Source organism: Paramisgurnus dabryanus, chromosome 3 (assembly GCF_030506205.2).
Source record: "Paramisgurnus dabryanus chromosome 3, PD_genome_1.1, whole genome shotgun sequence".
NCBI classification, from domain to species: Eukaryota; Metazoa; Chordata; class Actinopteri; order Cypriniformes; family Cobitidae; genus Paramisgurnus; species Paramisgurnus dabryanus.
In genome coordinates this window covers 13,143,612-13,164,167 of record NC_133339.1, presented here as the reverse complement: position 1 = coordinate 13,164,167, position 20,556 = coordinate 13,143,612, and the positions used below count along the sequence as shown (strand labels likewise).

Sequence of the window (20,556 nt, the reverse complement as noted above, 5' to 3'; positions counted from 1 at the left end):
CATTGGTACTACTCATATGTTATAGGGGTACAGCATTAGCATTTGGAAATGAGTGCAAAGAGTGAGAATGGCCATTTACATGGGTGGGTGATTCTCACGAAAACTTGGTTTTAAAAACGTCAAGCATGAATATGTAAAAATTGCTTAAATTTACTTTTTTTCCCACCAGACATTGAAAAACAAAGTCTGGAGTAAATGGGAACATTAATTTAAACACTTTTACTTATCATTTAACACTTTTTGTAACATAATTTAAAAAATTAGTCTTAAAAAATCTCATTACCGCAACAGTCAGAAAACATCAACACTGACATATTTTCAAAATGACATGACAAACCTGAAAGAACATAATTTGGAGATTCTGCACATGCATTTAAAATCAAAGTATTATGCTTCTATTAATTAAATTAACATTTAATAAGCATCTGTTGCGGTAATGATAATCAAAACGTCAGGTAAGCAATCTGACAAGACAATATTTCAAATTAACTGTAAAAAAAATGATCTTACCTGGTAGCCATCTTTAAGTAACTGGTCCATGTGCTTGGTCACTCAAAATCAAACTTTATTAAAATTCTGTATGTGTGCTTAAACTGTTCTCAAAAAGTGTTGCGGAGGATGAGAACATCAGGCATGGACACATAGCTTTCCTAATTTTTCTTCATTATTATTATACATGCAGATTCAGTGGCAAACGGTTCTGTATGGCATACTATTTGCCGCAATACACAAGACCACAAGAAAATGCCAAAATCTCACCGCAACCAGACCACACACGTTTATTATAAAAGTACAACATTTTTGTACAACATGAAGTAAACACAAGTAAAAAATTAAAGTACAAAAGCAGTGATTCAGTGTTAAGATTCTATAGAAAATATATGTGATTTAAGTTATGAAACTTAACTTTAACATCAGTTAAAACGATAATAACAAAAAACAGACTTCATATGAATAATAAAGAGACAGAAAAACGCCAGATATATATCCAAAGGGAATATTTCATGTTTGACCATCAGACACTGAAGGGCAGAGCAGCTGCACTGAGCCAGCGGCAAATTTCATAAGGACTTGCAGAGATGAATCTGGCCTCGGCGGTGTATGTACACGACACTGACCCCGGCTGATCAACTTGAACTCACATATGCAAAATTGTCAGAGGAAATTTTAATATCTTTACTAACTGACCACAGATTTGAAGATCTGGAAAACTTGGCTGATACAAGTCCACACAAGTCACCTCCTGATGCATCCTCGATCAAATGAGCGGATCAAGAACTTGGCTTCATGCGAACTTGGGATTGGAACAGTACTTGGGTCGCAACTGATGACGTTTCACAAGTCCACAAGTACAGACATCTGGGGCTTTTGTGCGCATGTAGACTTTAAGTAAGGATCCTATTTAATTAATAAGACCTCAGCTGATTTCTTAACTTTGTTGCCATATCCACACTGTTGACACATGAATGGGTTCTATCGAGTGTGGACTCTCATGTGTGTGTAAAGGTTAGATTTTGTTCTGAAACTCTTTTTACACTCATGGCATGTGAACGGTTTCTCTCCAGTGTGAATTCTTGCATGAATCTTAAGGTTACTATTAGCAGAGAAACTCTTTCCACACTGATAACAAATGTAAGGTTTCTCTCCAGTGTGAATTCTTGTGTGTATCTTAAGGGTACTTTCAACAGAGAAACTCTTTCCACATTGATGACAAGTGTAAGGTTTCTCTCCAGTGTGAATTCTTGTGTGTATTTTAAGGTTATGTTCAACAGAGAAACTCTTTCCACATTGATGACAAGTGTAAGGTTTCTCTCCAGTGTGAATTCTTGTGTGTATCTTAAGGTTACGTTCAACAGAGAAACTCTTTCCACATTGATGACAAGTGTAAGGTTTTTCTCCAGTGTGAATCCTTATGTGTATCTTAAGTTCAGCTGCAGTTATAAAACTCTTTCCACACTCTTGGCACACAAATGGTTTCTCTCCTGTGTGAATCCTTGCGTGTACCTTAAGGTTACTTTCAGAAGAGAAACTCTTTCCACATTGTTGACAAAGGTAAGGTTTTTCTCCAGTGTGAGTCCTCATGTGTTTCTTAAGTTCACCTGCAGTTATAAAACTCTTTCCACACTCTTGGCACACAAATGGTTTCTCTCCTGTGTGAATCCTTGCGTGTACCTTAAGGTTACTTTCAGAAGAGAAACTCTTTCCACATTGTTGACAAAGGTAAGGTTTTTCTCCAGTGTGAATCCTCATGTGTATCTTAAGTTCACCTGCAATTGTAAAACTCTTTCCACAGTGATGGCACACATATGGTTTCTCTCCAGTGTGAATCCTCATGTGTGCTTTAAGGTGACCTTTTGTTCTGAAACTCTTTCCACACTGTTGACAAAGGTAAGGTTTTTCTCCAGTGTGAGTCCTCATGTGTTTCTTAAGTTCACCTGCAGTTATAAAACTCTTTCCACACTCTTGGCACACAAATTGTTTCTCTCCTGTGTGAATCCTTGCGTGTACCTTAAGGTTACTTTCAGAAGAGAAACTCTTTCCACATTGTTGACAAAGGTAAGGTTTTTCTCCAGTGTGAGTCCTCATGTGTTTCTTAAGTTCACCTGCAGTTATAAAACTCTTTCCACACTCTTGGCACACAAATGGTTTCTCTCCTGTGTGAATCCTTGCGTGTACCTTAAGGTTACTTTCAGAAGAGAAACTCTTTCCACATTGTTGACAAAGGTAAGGTTTTTCTCCAGTGTGAATCCTCATGTGTATCTTAAGTTCACCTGCAATTGTAAAACTCTTTCCACAGTGATGGCACACATATGGTTTCTCTCCAGTGTGAATCCTCATGTGTGCTTTAAGGTGACCTTTTGTTCTGAAACTCTTTCCACACTGTTGACATGTAAAAGGTTTCTCCTCACTGTGAGTCCTCTTATGATCTGCAGGGCGTTCATCTTCACTGAAACTATTTTCACACTTTATGTCTTCTGTTTTCAGAGTTTCTTTCTGTGAAACATTATGGTTTATTTTTACAATCTGATGTTTCTCATCCACTTCAGCTTGACTCTCCTCTTTCACTTCCATCATATCTAAAATGAAGACCAGAGTGACAAAACACATTTGAGATTTTCATGTATCCATGTTATTTTTAATGTGAAGTGCATTATGTCATTTCTATTGTCAATTTCTGTTTTTTGTAGTTTAACTCTTGTGCTTTGTTCAAAACCCTATAACACTTCTGGTGTTTCCAATATCAACAAACATTGAATTCTATCTTTTTGTCAACTTGTTTTCTTTCAGTTAGGACTGGTTTTGCATTTCTTTTTTGAAGTAATTAATCATAGGCCTAATTAATCTGAGCTTATGCACCTCAATATTTTAGTAAAAATAGCATTTTCTGTGAATAATTTTGCCAATATTAGATAAAATATTAGGGGTGCGACGAGATCTCGCGAGATTAAATGTGTTTCGCGAGATTTCTTGTGGAGGTGCTGGTCGTTTCTCAAATAAAAGACTGCATCCTTCGGAGGTCGCATTTTTAAACTGCATTTACTTCATTAGTGTCTTATTAAAACTATTAACAATTATAAAGTTTACTAATTATTTAGTTAATCGCAAATTGTTGTAATATGCTCACGACTTGCGGATGTAAGGCTCAGTTAATGATCTGAAATAAACCTTGATGACGTAAGCAGCCTGCATATGCGACCTCCGAAGGATGCAGCTTTCTGTTTGACACTTTTACAGTGCATGCATTATATTTGTCATTTACTGCGTTTGCTTTTTTGTTTAGGTTTCCAATAATGTTCGTTTGGGAGCGGGAGACGAAGCCTTGGGCACGGAGAGTGAAGCACGCACACCCAGAGCGCTCGACCTGCATGACGGACAGATTGGGACATTATGGAATTATATTTACGCACCGCATCGCCTTAGTAGCTGCCTCTGTTACAACAGCGAATAACATCCTGTAGTAGTCTTAATGCATCACTCGTTTGTATCGCGTTAATGATTGCAAGGTAGTCAAAAGATTATTGGATAAGTGTATTGTTACCTCATTAGCAGAGTATCTTAATTCATATAAAAGCTTGTCATTTTATTCTTAAGACACAAATGTAAGATATTCTTAAGAAAAAAATTGAGAACTTCTTAAGAAATGTTTGAGAATTGCACTTAGGAACATTCTTACGCACTTCTTATAATTTATCTTAAGAACCTTCTTATTTTTTGTCTTAAGAATGTTTTCGTGAATCCGGCCCCTGATCATATAAATACAAGGACCCATTTGTGCACAGTGGGACATATAGAGGTCATTTGTAGTATTAGTCCTAATTTACATTTAAAGGGATACTTCATTAGCATTAGGGGTGGGAAAACAGGTTTAAAATTATAAAGTGTTAAGACTGACTTTGCTCAGGGTTCAATCTTACTCCGCTGAACCCAAAGTACGACGTGCTTTGTCACTGCTACCACAATAAACTACTTTCATCAAGATTTTCTACGTCCTCATCATTTTTTTCTTACACAGGATCTTTAGAGCCATCTGTATACAGGTGCTGGTCATAGATCTGTTGTATAGGACTTGATGTTGATATCCCTTAATTGCATACTTGAGGCACTCATGAGACTCTGTGGGATGGTCAATTGAGTGATGGCACCCTCTGCCACACTACTCCTCAGCCCTTTAAATCTCCTGAAGTTTCTCCTTTTTTGTAACTCAGGGCATAAACCTACCCATAAACATGACCTAACCTCAATCTCTAACGCCACAATCTCACCACAACCTGACCATATACACGCCAACCTGTTTGACTAAGGCCAGAAGCCCCACTGTCGTCGTTAATGCAGATTCAGTGGCAAACGGTTCTGTATGGCATACTATTTGCCGCAACACACAAGACCACAAGAAAATGCCAAAATCTCATCGCAACCAGACCACACACGTTTATTAAGAAAGTACAAAATGTTTGTACAACATGAAGTAAACACAAGTAAAAAATCTAGTTAAAGTACAAAGGCAATGATTCAGTGTTAAGATTCTATAGAATATATATGTGATTTAAGTTATGAAACTTAACATTAACATCAGTTAAAACCATAACAAATAACAGACTTCATATGAATAATAAAGAGACAGAATAATGCCAGATATATATTCAAAGGGAATGTTTCATGTTTGACCATCAGACACTGAAGGGCAGAGCCAGCGGGCACATTTCAGAAGGACTTGCAGAGATGAATCTGCCCTCGGCGGTGTACACACAGCACTGACTGCCCGCTGATCAACTTGAACTCAAATAACCAAAATTGTCAGAGGGAATTTTAATATAGGTCCTATCTTTACTAACTGACCACAGATTTGAAGTTCTGGACAACTTGGCTGTCATAAGTCCACACAAGTCACCTCCTGATGCATCCTCGATCAAATGAGTGAATCAAAAACACATCTGATGATGTTATTTGAACTTAGCTTCATGCAAATTAGGAATTGGAGCAGTACTTGGGCCCGGGCGGATGAAGCCCACAAGAACAGAAGTCCAGACATCTTGGGCTTTTTTGCGCATGTAGACTTTCAGTAAGGATCCTCCAGACAGTTTTATTATTAAGACCTCAGCTGATTTCTAAGCTTTGTTGCCATATCCACACTGTTGACACATGAATGGTTTCTATCGAGTGTGGATTCTCATGTGTGTGTTAAGGTTAGATTTTGTTTGAAAACTCTTTTTACACTCATGGCATGTGTAAGGTCTCTCTCCAGTGTGAGTTATTGTGTGTACCTTAAGGTTACTTTCAACAGAGAAACTCTTTCCACATTGATGACAAGTGAACGATTTCTCTCCGGTGAGACCTCATGTGTATCTTAAGTTCACTTGTATCTGGGAAACTCTTGTCACAGTCAGACCCGTCGCCAGACCTCAGTCTTAAGGGGGGCATATGAAATGCATGGGAGGGCACACTTATTATTAGCCTACAGTACGTATACTTATAATAATATATACTCTATTCGCGCAGCACGTATTCATCACGTTAAACATCTTAAAGCAGTATAGCTAAGCGAAAACTCATCTAGTTTAAAAAAGTGCGCTAACTGTTGAGCGGCTACACTGACGTAGGCTACGTCACGTACGTGTCGTACGTAGCCTCGTGATAGGCTGTTGCAGTGTAGCTAGATTCCCATCAATCAAACAAAATCACACCATTGTTTTTTATATTTTTAATGTTTTAATTATAAAGAATACAACATTAATGCAACACAAAATTAGCAACTATGATCATTTACAATTACAGTATTTTTTTAAATACTGGGGGGGCACAAGCGTCTTTGAGGGCGGGCCCGGCCCCCTATGGCCCGCCCATAGCGACGGGTGTGCTTACCTTCATCCTATGTATATATAAATAAGAACTTCTGCGCTTACGAGGAGAAGTCAGATCATTGGCAAAGGTAATTTTACACCAATAAGGACACATTTATGAATGAAGAAATTTAGTTTAGCTAATAAAACACTTAAAATATTACACAATGTCCCTTTAACTACTATTTTTGGGTAAAAGAAAATTCTCTCAATAATGACGTGAACACAACATGAGGTTTAACTGTAGTAGAGCATTGCATGGAGATCACAGTCATTCAATCCACTAAAGGTTTCTTTGGATAAAACTCTTTACCTGATGTTTCAATCTAATTCAACTGAATCTATTATAGATGCAGAAAGTTATCATCTCATGGATTTTAGTTTATTTTCCCCTCATGTTTCTCAATGTTTTTATGATTATTCCTCAACCATCAATAATAAAGATTGAAAAATAGACACCAATCTATTTGTTCCTCAGTATCTTCATCCTTTATTCTGCATGGTTGTGGATAGGGTTGCCGCGGTGACGTAATTTTCCCACCGGTTAATCGGCGCGTCACAAACTCGGTGATCCCGGTTTCACCGAGTGGGAGGGGCTTAAAATGCGCATGCAGACGTGCACATTTTACTTTCACTTTTGAATTACGCGACTGTTTAAATGCAGCGCTTGCGTAAGCTGCGTTAAATCGCCTATGAATTTGCGTGCAATGCGAGTGCAACAGCTGGTTTACTTAAGTGCTTGAGTCAATGTGCGCAGGTAATTCTCACAGAACCCGCCAGTCCCAAGCAGAGCAACCGGCTACTTCTCCATAAAAGCACTGCTTGAATGATGGGTTTAATATTTTTCTTGATGAAAAACACAACAACAAAACGATCTCGCTTATTTTAAACATCATATATGTATATTATAACAAAAACGAGCAAAGCACGCGGCTTCTGTCATCATCTGGTCAGTCAGCTCGCCTTGCAAACTCTGACAGAAATAAATGAAATCTGACACCTGCGGCGGCTCTGTGACGTGACGCGCGTTCAGCCCCGCTGAATTCAGACAACAGACACATTCAGTTGTAAGGGTTTGCTCTCTCTAACGAAACTAAATAATTTAATAACACGAAAATATCAAAACGACGGTGAAAGACGGTGTCGCGGTGGGCAAGTGATATAACCGATGAGAGGCTTAAGCACCGGTTATCACCGTTTCACCGACTATCGCGGCAAGCCTAGTTGTGGATCTGTCATCTTCTCAAGCTCCTCTTTCACCAGCATCAACATTATGTCATGAAGATTTCAGTTGTCACACATGGAGTGATTTCTCTGTGTGTTTGACTCCAGCATTTATTGGTGGATTGTTGTAGGAGGAGCTTCACTGAAGGTCTCAATCACTTTCACTCTATGGGTGTGAACTAGAAATGAAAGAATGTAAGGCATTAAAACATTTAATGTCAGTAAAACATTCACATCTGTTTCAGACTTATTATTGTTTCACTTCAACATGTTTTCTCAAGCATTAATTACAGAATCTGAAATATTTAAATTACTGACAAAATCATTGACAAAAATCTTTTCAAAATTTCAAATAGGTTTGCTAAGGGGCAGAAAGTTTCTGGTAAATTATCAGAAATTGTCCAAAAGAACTTAATCTGGGGAATTTTTAAATATTCTAAATTAGAAAATTAACAGGAATTTATGGGAATTTTTAGACATTTGTGGATCTGTATATATAAACTATATCATACACAAACATAAATAAACAAACATATTGTTTGGTCATAAGCAGACATGCATGCAAGGTAAAACAAATGTTAAAAATGACGTCTTGACTGATTTAATTGTAAGTCGAACTTTAATTGATTCTGTAGTGGCACAATAACCCGTTTTAAACAGCCAAGGAGCTGAGTGGGAAGCAAAAAAATTGTGGCTCGTCAATCATCCTTACAGTTTGTTGTTTATTCTTCATCCATTTGAAGATTGTTTCAATATAGCAAAGTATAACAGTGAAGTCAACAATAAGATGACTCTGAATATATATATATATATATATATATATATATATACGATTATACAGTCAACCAAAAAATGTGTGTTCCTGCTACACATGTTCCCATGTAAGTGGTTTAAGTGTTTCCAAAGCTACACACAGGTATTTTAACCTTACATAATTAATGAAGCCTTTATTCTCCCACGGTCACATGACTAGTGCTGCCTCAAGATTAGTCGCGACTAATCGTTTGCAAAATAAAAGTTTTTGTTTACTTAATATATGTGTTTGTACTGTGTATAATAATTATAAATACACACACATACATACAATTTTAGGAAAAAAATTATTTATATAATAAATATTTATAAATAATATAAATTATATAAATATAAACATGTATACGTGTATATACACATGCAATATACACGACTAATCGTGAGGCAGCACTACACATGACTTAACATCGCTCCTACAGACATATTCTTTCATTTAGAAACACAAACGCATAATAAACATTATTATAGTTATTATAATAGTACTAGCTTATATTTAGACATCTTATTTACTGGTTAGCTAGCGACTGTATAAACACATTTTAGAATTTGCTATTTAAAACTATAATACCATATCTCAAATATATTTATCCAAGTTTATCATCAAAACTTACTTGACTTGATGAAGGCCTCGGGGTCAAATGCAAGTGTGGCTTCTGTGGAGGTCAAGGCCTGAAAAAAGGAGGGGAAATAATCCCCCACCTTAAATGATATATGGAGGATTTCTTAATTTCAAAGAGAGTGATAGTGTATGGGGGGTGGGGGGGCAATTTTTAGACACTACCTTTAATTATCTCACCTAAGGATAGAAATTCAACTGAAATTGCCTTAAATCTTGATGTTTAAAACAAAATTATGCTGAAAGATTTTTATTTATCCAAGTTTTAATCACTGTCTTGTTAGTTGTTACCTAAAACAAAGCATAATTTTGAAACATGTTTGCAACTCCCAGTAATTGATAGCTGGGATTGAAAACATTTTTACACAGCGGGGTTAGTTGTCACACTGTGTTACAATTAAGCCTCAGGTATACAATAATAACGAAATGAAAACATTGTAAATACTATTCATCAAAATGATAACTTAACCCTTGTGCATCAATTAAAAAAAGTTACACATATGTTCACAGGGGACAAAAATGTCCATGTCCAAAAAGTGTCATAAAAATATTATAGGATTAATATTTTTTTCCACTTTCACTGATGCCATTTTTTTAACCAACATCAGCTCTAATCACAATGACCAAACATTCATTAATTTTCAGAATTTTAACCCTTTAAATGCTGGTTTGTTTACACAATGCCACTGCTGTTTTTTATGAAAAAAAGAAAAAAATTAATTATTTTCAATTTACTAAATGCTAAGCAGATTTTTTTTTCTTTGAGTATTACAGCCTTGGATATTTCAATGATTAACAACAACATTATTTTTTATGCATTCATATTTTTTATGCAGTATCAGATTTAAAAAAAAAAGTTACCTCTCAGGCCCATAAAGGACAAAAATGTCCATGTCAAAAAACACACGCACACACACACGCACACTCACACATTCTGGTTTCCATGTTTTGTGGGGACATTTCATAGACGTAATGCATTTTATACCATACCAACTGTATATTCTATTCCCCTTACCTACCCCATTCTCTAACCCCAACCATCACAGAAACCCTTCTGCTACTTCACATTTTCAAGAAACATCATTCTGTTTGATTTATAAGCTTGTTTTCTCCTGGGGACCTCAAAATGTCCCCACAAGGTCACAAAAATACTGGTATTCCTATCTTTGTGGGGACAATTGGTCACCACAACGTGATAATTACCAGGTACACACACACACACACACATACAATTTTTCAGTTTCAGTACACACATACGAACCACCCTCTGACATCCATACCAACACACCCACACAATTATAGCTTCATAATATATCTAATTGGCTCTATAATATGCATAAGTAGAAAACAACAATAAAGCAATAATTTGCTTTATATGCCAAACATTAAAAAAATGGCACCATCTGGTAAAAAATAGTAAAAATTTACATTTTGAAGCCTTGCCAACAGAATGAAAATCTGTTAACAAAGATTGCATCATTTTATAGTTGAATGGCACCGGGATTAAAAATTGCAGTTTTAATGGGTTTCAATGGGGACATTTTTGTCCAAAAGGTCCTGAGAGGAAGTATTTTGTGTACCTCGTAGAAAATAGATTTTTTAAAGGAAATGAAGGTGAAATATTAAAATTCCAATAAAAATACACACCTGTGGCAAATTTTATGCAGTTAGCATTAACGCAGGCAAAGTTATCAAAAAAACAAAACTGAAAAGGACAAAAATGTCCTCAAGGATGCACAAGGGTTAATACAATAACAGGGGAAATAACTCACAATTGTGATTTTTTTTCCCTTTAAAAAAATCTGTTTATATGGATTGATGCATAATACAAGGATGGTTAGATGAAGGATCATGGATGGATGAATGTGTGGATATCTATATATTATAGGCAGATAAATAAACAATATCCACCTTTAATATATAGACAGAATTTGATTGAATTATTTGTGTTTAAACTAAATTTTCTAGCAGATGTTACAACAAATCCTTTGTTCACAATGAACCCCAACTGAGGTAACGTTTGCACTCCTGTCACTGCCGGTGTACGATAACGGTAGATCCCACAAACAAACTTTAAGGGGCAGTTTCCAGAACAGGGACATTGTGTAAAAAATATTAAATATAACGCAAAAAATTTTGAATGATAGAGCTAAAGTCAAAAAAGCCTTAGTTTGAAACTTTGTACCCCGCTCTCCCCTAACGTTAAATATAAAGGTAAATAAGAACTAAAATAAGTAAATACAGATGCAGTCCTCAGGTAATATTAAAGTTGTCTGAATAGCGCACATCTTCTGTTTTGAGTTCTCGATCTCCACAGTACACTGATTCATAATACATGGGTAAAAGCATTTAATATTGGTATTAAACGTGCTGGACATTACCTCAAAGTACACAACTGTATGAGTCAGGAGATGTTTATGACGCTGTCCGGACAATGGATCCCTGCTCCAGAGACAACAGTGAGTCCGGGTCAGATTTTCAACTTCATCTCAAGAAATCCTGTCTTCTGCTGACAAACTAATAAAATTAAAATCGAACACGGATTAATTATTTCAGTAATCACCGAAGCATTTACACGTGAGACATCTGGCTCTAGTGACGATCGTTTTAAACACTGATTCCCGAGGCTTCAAATCTTTACGAATCTTTTTTGATTCGAATCTTCTTCTTCTGGAGTTTTATGGCGGTTTGTAACCAAACTTATGGTGCACTACCGCCACCTGCTGTACTTGCGAGTCGACGTCACAGTTACGTCACGCGCGCATGTGGTGGCAGAAAAACAGTGGAAGTGAATGAGACGCGAGTGAAATGAACAATATATCTCACTAGAAAATGTTTTGTTGTGCTGTTGAGTATCAGAATAGGAATGCCAAAATAGATGACCTTCATTTTTATAGTATACCTTCGTCGAAGACACCATTTGAAGATAAACGTAGGTGTTTATGGTTGCAATAAAAGCCCTCAACCGGACAGACTGGAGTGATGAAATCATCTGGAAATCTTTTAATAATTTGAATAGAAAATAATTAGAGAAGATATCCGGTGTTCTTTTGAAGTCTGATCCCTCTATGGGTTTCTTACAGCGTTTTCATCACGTTACGTTTATAATTTATTTAGAAAGATTAAAGATTTTAATTAGTTCATAATATCGTAACACGTAGGCTAAAAATATAAGGAAGAAATTGAAAACAGGAAATGATGAAATATTTAATAAATTATATTATACAGAATACATGATAGTATTGCTCTTATAAGTACTTCAGCGATTCATACGGTAAAAATAATTTATTAACCAATAAAGAACAATACATATACATTACATACATGCACACAATTAGTAGCCAAGCCATTTAAACTTTTAATTTATTTAAAAAATAAACGTAACTTGGTGAAAACGTTATAAGAAACATTATACTTAAGAGAAATATAGGGGAAACAGACTTCTACAGAACACCGGATCCATATAAATCACAGTTTAATGCTAAAACACTTCACACCTCTATTGAGAAGCATTCACGTTCTGCCACCAGTTGGGCTCCGCCCACAAAAAACGTCATCTCTGTTTGCAAACACGCAAAAGGTCTATACTTCTTCTGTTGCTCTAAATTACATTCCAAAAAGTTTTTAAGCCCATTTTTTTCCCATTTCCTGAATAAGTGATATATATTTTTCATGCTCTATTGTCTCTGTTTGATTACAATGTCTGCATTTACCAGTTGCATGCTTTCCTATTTTAAAAGGGAATTATTTAGTCCAGAATGTCTGATTCGAAGACGTGAAATTATAATATCTTCTTTTCTGTTCTTAAATGCACTTCTTCCATTTCCAACAAGTAGATAAATGCTATTAAGATGTCTGCTCTTGCTATCAATATTCCCCCTAAAACCATTACAGAAAATTCTAATGTTTTCCATTAAAATACCAATAGGAACTGTAGGAGCCTAATATAAATTCCATGTTGAACCAGTAGGGGGCAATCTCTTTTAATCAATAAATGAGTGCACCTGGGATAGAGGGACAGGTGTTTGTGTGTACGGAGAATTTCACAGTTTTTTGACCGTGAAACAGCACTGTGAAACAGGACTTGATCTTTACCACAGATATGTGAGATTTATTGTGTGAGCATATACTTTCACCGTTGTGGATTTTGTTTAGCTACTCATGTATATTATGTCCAGGATTGGTGTGGACTATAAACTGTGGATGAATGAACAATGGAAATACGGTGACTGTATGAAATGCTTGTTCCAATAAAACACACGCAACATCAGCATATCAAGAACCTTTGCCTTTATTGACACGAGTCAATTAATTGCTCACTCCCCGGACACGATTTGCCTATGACTTTAGTGGTAAGGCATTACAGGAACCATTAGCTTTTACCATTAAAACCACTACACTGTAGTGTGTTTTGGGCCATATTCCATTAGAACCAATAAAATTCTCAATAAAACCAATAGAATTTCTGTGATGGTGTCTATTAGTTTTTTAAGCAGGGCCATGCTTCTTGCCATTTATTACAAATGACCTCTTTAAACTAAGAGCCACTTATATGTCAACATCTGATTTTAGTCCACTTACAAGGCTTGAAGTGCTGCATTTGCTGCATATGAATCAGAACTGCTAACCTTTTGCGTATAAATAGCACAAAGTGTGAAAATCGAGCAATACATATCAAATTCCAATTTGGCATGCATATGATACGCCAGTCCTTCCCATTGACTTAAATGGAGCATCTTTTTTTGTCGTTTTATGTATTGGTTTCTCTATTTTATCTATTTTTTAAACCATTTTTGCTTGGGTTAAGGGTTAGAACAACTTATTGTTATATAAAAATGACATCCTAATCCAAATCCCAATTCTAACCCCAGCTTGAAGCGACCATGGCTTAAAGGTGCAAAAGAGGATGTTTGTTTTATACATTTTTGCAATATTACTTGAAACTGTCTTTGCTAAATGATAAAAGACTATTTATTAGCTTCACTGAAAGTAATAATATAAATATACCTCATCTGTGCACAAGATAGGGCCTTAAAAACATCAGCCAATTGCTCATGCGGTCATCGCATAAGCAAATGGCCCTCTGGCTTGTCAATCACTGCCATTACGATCCTTGTGAGAGACGTGCACGCTCCAGTGACTAAACACAGGCGACGCATGCGCATAGCGGATGAAAGTCCGTCTTAAGTTTCGTTTTGTTTTCATTGTCGATCCTGCTTTCCTCCTCAAATTTGCACCACGGTAGAGAAGAAACTCGAAGGAGGACGCAAAAGAAAGACTTTTTAAGCCACTGGGAATAGGAGAAAATTGTCAGAAGAACGTAATGTAAACAGAGTCGTTATTGGAGAAACATTTCAACGCTGGAGAGCAATGAAAGAACAGAGAGGTGTCAAGACTGACGCGCAGTTCGCAAAATTCTTCCCGACAGGTAACCGTGATTATTCTTTCTTTGGGGAATAATTATTGTTGTACTGTTATTCAAGTATATTGACGTTGTTCTTGTACTGTAGTTGTAAGGCAGTGACCAGTCAGCTACATGCTAGATGAAATGGGAGTAGCGTCGACTGATCTAACGTTTTAACGTCTTATGCGTTTATTATCATATCATTTTACATAATGAATCCACTGACGTGACACAGCATATGCCGGTGGTAAACAAACACTCCTGTTCAAATATTCGTGCATGAGTTTTGGAAGGCGTTCCCTAGAAATGAGCTGTGAAGGAGGGAGGCTGTTCTTACGCATGCGCTGATTTAAAAAAACTCAGTAACCGTTTTTGGATTCTCAGTCGGCGAAAAAGGAACAGTATGTAGGATTGTGGCCAAAACTGGTATTGCAATCACAAAACTTGTGGCTAAAACTGGTACTGCAATCACACAACTGGTGGCCAATACATAAAATGACAACATAAACATCAGTTGAGGGCTGCAACTCCACTTTTTAAATGACAATATCCTGGCCAGACTACTTTTGTCAGTGATTTAAATATTTGAAATGAAAATGTTTTCTTAATGTCTAGTGACATACCAGGGCCATTTTATGATTAATCGATATACATTTCTTACATACTGTTCCTTTAAATATAGACAAAAACATGGAGAAACCTGTATATTAAATAACCTTCTTATGTATGTATTGTACAATTTTCACACTTCGTGCTATTTATACGCATCTACATAAGACTGTGTAGCATTTTCAGTTATTCTTTTGCTGATATTGCATTGAAATGTAGGGATATTCACTGCAGAAACATTTCCGGTAGATGCATAATCTTTAGAACCATCTGTATATACAGGTGCTGGTCATAGATCTGTTGTATAGGACTTGATGTTCATATCCCTTAATGCATACCTGAGGCACTCATGAGACTCTGTGGGATGGTCAATTGAGTGATAGCACCCTCTGCCACACTACTCCTCAGCCCTTACATCTCCTGAAGTTGCTCCTTTCTCGTAACTCGGTGCATAAACCCTTGACATGACCTAACCCCAATCTCTAATGCCACAATCTCACCACAACCTGACCATATACACGCCAAACTGTTTGACTAAGGCCAGAAGCCCCACTGTCGTCGTTAATGCAGGTTCAGTGGCAAACGGTTCTGTATGGCATACTACTTGCCGCAATACACAAGACCACAAGAAAATGCCAAAATCTCACCGCAACCAGACCACACACGTTTATTATAAAAGTAAAAAAATGTTGTACAACATGAAGTAAACACAAGTAAAAAATCTAGTTTAAGTACAAAGGCAGTGATTCAGTGTTAAGATTCTATAGAAAATATGTGTGATTTAAGTTATGAAACTTAACTTTAACATCAGTTAAAACGATAATAACAAATAACAGACTTCATATGAATAATAAAGAGACAAAAAAATGCCAGTTAGATATATCCAAAGAGAATATTTCATGTTTGACCATCAGACACTGAAGGGAAGAGCAGCTGCACTGAGACAGCGGCACATTTCAGAAGGACTTTCAGAGATGAATCTGGCCTCGGCGGTGTACACTGTAACTAACTCTTAAGAAAGAGAAAATAAGGTAATTTTTCTAAGCTCCATTTTATTTAGTCTCCTTTGTTAATGTAAAGAGTGCTTTAATCCCGCCCCCTTGTGGAACGTTAATTTCGCACCTAGAAAGGTGGGACTAATTAGTGAGACGCACACACGGAAAAGGAAAGAGCGCATGCTGTTTGTAATCTCCTTCCGTTTCAATGTGTATATATATTAGGGGTGGCACGGTCCATGAAAAAAATCCGAACCGTTCGGTTCGCTTGTCTCGGTTCGGAGCGCGTGTGTGCCGCACGGTTCAACGGTTCATGGCATGCGCAATGTAGTCTCATGCCCTGTATGTGACCTCAGATACCGTGTTTCCCTTTCGCGCGAAAGAAGAGGTGACTGGTTTCGAGTATAAGTACTGCAGGTTATGTTACGTGTAGAAATGGCAAGTGGGAGAGAAAAGGAAGTCTGCCGCAGTTGGAGGATGCGCCAGTGTCGTATAAGTTTGGTGTGTGGAAACATATTTTTATTTCATGTTACTTATGATGACAGCGGAAATAAAACAATAGATTGAACTGCAGTCTATGGGTTGAATATGCTCGAACAGCCACAGGAGATCGCCTTCTCTCCGACCATTTATCTAATCTGAGGTACTGAAAGTTTTACGTCTTTTCGTATTCAGCGCTATTTTTAGCCTTTCATTGATACAATTAAAGCGGCTGATTTCCGCATTGTTTCATTTTGCTAGCGTGTGAAAGTTGCGCGATCTTATTTCAGAAATTTCCCCTCAAAGTAATCAGGACAGAAGTGGTCAAAAGTGGATAAAAGAGACTTAAAGAGATTTAAATATTACAGGTGTAAAGGTTATGTTTCTCTCTCGTCCACATATACTCTCTGCAGTATTAAAGCAGCCTCTCAGTGATAAACCTAAGAGCTACACTGAAGTTGGCATTTTAATAAATGCAAGTTATCTTTGTGTGCTAAAAATGCACATAAAGTTTATGTAGATGGCAATACACATTCTCTTTTGCCAAATAAATGAAAAGCATGTTGAAATCATCAATGTCTTCCCTCTTGCTCTATCAAAATCTCATCTGGCTTTCCTCAGAGATGGTCCCAATAATGTGCTTAAAGTCAAATTCAGTTTGTGCATGATTACATGATATAACTTTTTTTTTAATACTGTATCCTAAATTATGGATAATTAATACATTAATAAGATAATACATTTCTGGAGTGTTAAAAATTTAAAGAAAAAATAACAACAAGAACCGTACTGAACCGTGAACCTTGACCATAGAACCGTGATACGAACCGAACCGAGGGTTTTGTGAACCGTACCACCCCTATATATATATATATATATATATATATATATATATATATATAAACTCAGCAAAAAAAGAAACGTCCCTTTTTCAGGACTATGTATTTCAACGATAATGTTGTAAAAATCCAAATAACTTTACAGATCTTCATTGTAAAAGGTTAAAACATTGTTTTCCATGCATGTGCAATTAACCATAATCATTTAATTAACATGCACTTGTGGAATGGTCGTTAAGACCTTAACAGCTTATAGAGAGTAGGCATTTAAGGTCACAGTTCTAAAAAACGCAGGACACTAAAGAGACTTGTCTACCAACTGTGAAAAACAACCAAAGAAAGATGCCCAGGGTCCCTGCTCATCTGCGTGAACGTGCATTAGGCATGCTGGAGGGAGGCATGATACTGCTGATGTGGCTAAGGCAATAAAATGCCATGTCCACACTGTGAGATGCCAGCGCTACAAGGAGACAGGAAGGATAGCTGATCATCCTCGCAGTGGAAGACCACGTGTAACAACACCTGCACAGGATTGGTACATCCGAATATCACACCTGCGTGACAGGTACAGGATGGCCCAACAATTGTCCGAGTCACACCAGGAACACACAATCCCTCCATCAGTGCTCAGACTGTCAGCAATAGGCTGAGAGAGGCTGGACTGAGGGCTTGCCTGTTGTAAGGCAGATCCTTACCAGACATCACCAGCAACAACGCCGCCTATGGGCACAAACCCACCTTCGCTGGACCAGACAGGAGTGGCAAAAAGTGCTCTTCACTGATTAGTCACGGTTTTGTCTCACCAGGGATGATGGATGGATTTGTGTTTATGGTCAAAGGAATAAGCGTTACACCGAGGCCTGTACCCTGGAGCGGGATCGATTTGGAGGTGGGGGGTCCGTCAAGGTCCGAGGCGGTATATCACTTCACCATTGGACTGAGCTTGTTGTCATTGCAGGCAATTTCAATGCTTTGCGGTACAGGAAGATATCCTCTCCCTCATGTGGTACCCTTTATGCATGCTCATCCGGAAATGATCCTCCAGCAGGACAATGCCACCAGCCATACTGCTCGTTCTGTGCATGACAGCAATGTTTGTGTTCTGCCATGGCCAGCGAAGAGCCCGGATCTCAGTCCCATTGAGCAGGTCTGGGACCTGTTGGATCACAGGGTGAGGGCTAGGGCCATTTTCCCCAGAAATGTCCAGGAACTTGCAAGGGTCTTGGTGGAAGGGTGGGGGAACATCTCACAGCAGGAACTGACAAATCTGGTCCAGTCCATAAGGAGGAGATGCACTGCAGTACTTCAAGCCACACCAGATACTGACTGGTACTTTTGATTTTGAGCCTCCCTTCATTCAGGGACACATTATTCAATTTCTGTTAGTCACATGTCTGTGAAACATTTTTAGTTTATGTCTTATGGTGTTGACTCTTTTAGTATTCATACAAATATTTATACACATTAAGTTAACTGAAAGTAAAAACAGTTGAAAGTCAGGGGGCGTTTCTTTTTTTGCTGAGTTTATATCTCCCAAGGGTTTTTTCCTCCTAGGACTTTTTTTTACTTCCCCGGCTAAAATTCCGGGGTTTTTTTCTCCTAGGGGGTTTTTCAACCCGGGGAGGCAGCCTTTTTGGGCTTAACTTCTATACGTTACATTAGTAATACGTTTGCTTATAATGTTGATTTATAACCGCAGCAAATTTAGCTGCTTGTGCTATTGTGTATTATGTTATGCTATCTGTCGATTTTCTGTGCTTTTCACTACATCTATTATGTAAAGCTGCTTTGATACAATTACCAAATTGTGAAAAGCGCTATATAAATAAAATTGAATTGTTTGAAAATGCTCTGAAATCGTAAAGATCGCTCTTAAAGGTTCTTAAATACATGAATGGATAATTTAAGCACCTAGCTGGAACGGGAACAAGGTACTGTGTTTGATTGTTTAATGTTTATATATATTAATACGTGTGTTAATCTATTTAACTGTGAAGAAGTGTTTACATGTGTTATCATCACTCGTGTCATGCAAAGTTTGTTAACGTAAGTTTTTAACATTGTTAATACTGACGGATGTAATTTATATCTTTTTGTAATATGTTTATTAGTGTTGGCCTTCGGCTAATGTTTATGTTCGTAAGAGCTGATTTTATGTTATTTATCTGCCCTGTAGCTCTTACGGTGTTTCATGAAGAAAAGGTGTTACATAAGAAAGGCAGATTTGTGTTTTTAAAGAAAAGGCTAACGGCTGAACACAAAATAAAGGCTTTTTGAAACAGCAGTACGCTTCACCATTGTCTGGCTGGGGTTTTGCTACATACACGGCACTGACCGCCCACTGATCAACTTGAACTCAAATATCCAAAATTGTCAGAGGAAATTTTAATATCTTTACTAACTGACCACAAATTTTAAGTTCTGGAAAACTTGGCTGATACAAGTCCACACAAGTCACCTCCTGATGCATCCTCGATAAAATGAGCTGATCAAGAACACATCCTGGGATGTTTTTTGAACTTGGCTTCATGCGAACTTGGAATTGGAGCAGTACTTGGGTCCGGACTGATGAAGTCCACAAGAACACAAGTCCAGACATTTTGGGCTTTGAACGCATGTAGACTTTTAGTAAGGATCCTCCAGACAGTTTTATTAATAAGACCTGATTTCTAGCTGTCTAGCTGTTGCCATATCAGCTGATTTCAGCTGATTTCTAAATGATTTCTAAATTTCTAAATGTTGTCTCTCAGCATCACTCTCGCCAGGTATTTCATGTAGTGTCAGACACAGTTCTAAATATCTTTAACTCATCTCTAGAATTAGGATACGTTCCAGCAGCTTTTATTAGACCGCTTATTAAAAAACCAAACCTTGACCAGGGAGATCTTAATAACTTTAGACCAATCTCAAATCTACCTTTTCTTTTTCTAAAATTTTAGAAAGTAGTGGCAAGCCAGCTACGCACATTCATAGCGAATAATAATACATATAAAAAGTTCCAATCAGGATTCAGGCCCCACCATAGCACAGAGACAGCACTGCTTAGAGTTACAAATGACCTTCTTTTAACATCCGATCGTGGTGAAATCTCAATCCTTATATTACTAGACCTTAGTGCAGCCTTTGACACAATAGATCACACAATCTTACTCAAAAGACTAGAAAACTATGTTGGCATCAGAGGTCAGGCTTTAGCCTGGTTTAGATCGAAGAGTCATATCACTCCCCCGTTAAATAC

General features: G+C 37.3%; 1 protein-coding gene and 1 pseudogene across 1 annotated transcript; one reads left to right on the top strand and one right to left on the bottom strand.

Annotated features, from left to right (window-relative positions):
- Window positions 1-608: 608 nt before the first annotated feature.
- On the bottom strand, window positions 609-3,075 carry LOC141279814 (uncharacterized). The gene is made up of 2 exons (XM_073813818.1): window positions 2,005-3,075; window positions 609-1,836 (listed from the first exon to the last, which is right to left on the bottom strand). The coding sequence occupies exons 1-2, from the start codon at window positions 3,073-3,075 to the stop codon at window positions 1,474-1,476; spliced, it is 1,434 nt and encodes a 477-aa protein (XP_073669919.1). The 3' UTR covers window positions 609-1,473.
- Window positions 3,076-12,854: 9,779 nt separating this feature from the next.
- LOC141281909 (uncharacterized) lies at window positions 12,855-18,355 on the top strand (annotated as a pseudogene).
- Window positions 18,356-20,556: the final 2,201 nt, after the last annotated feature.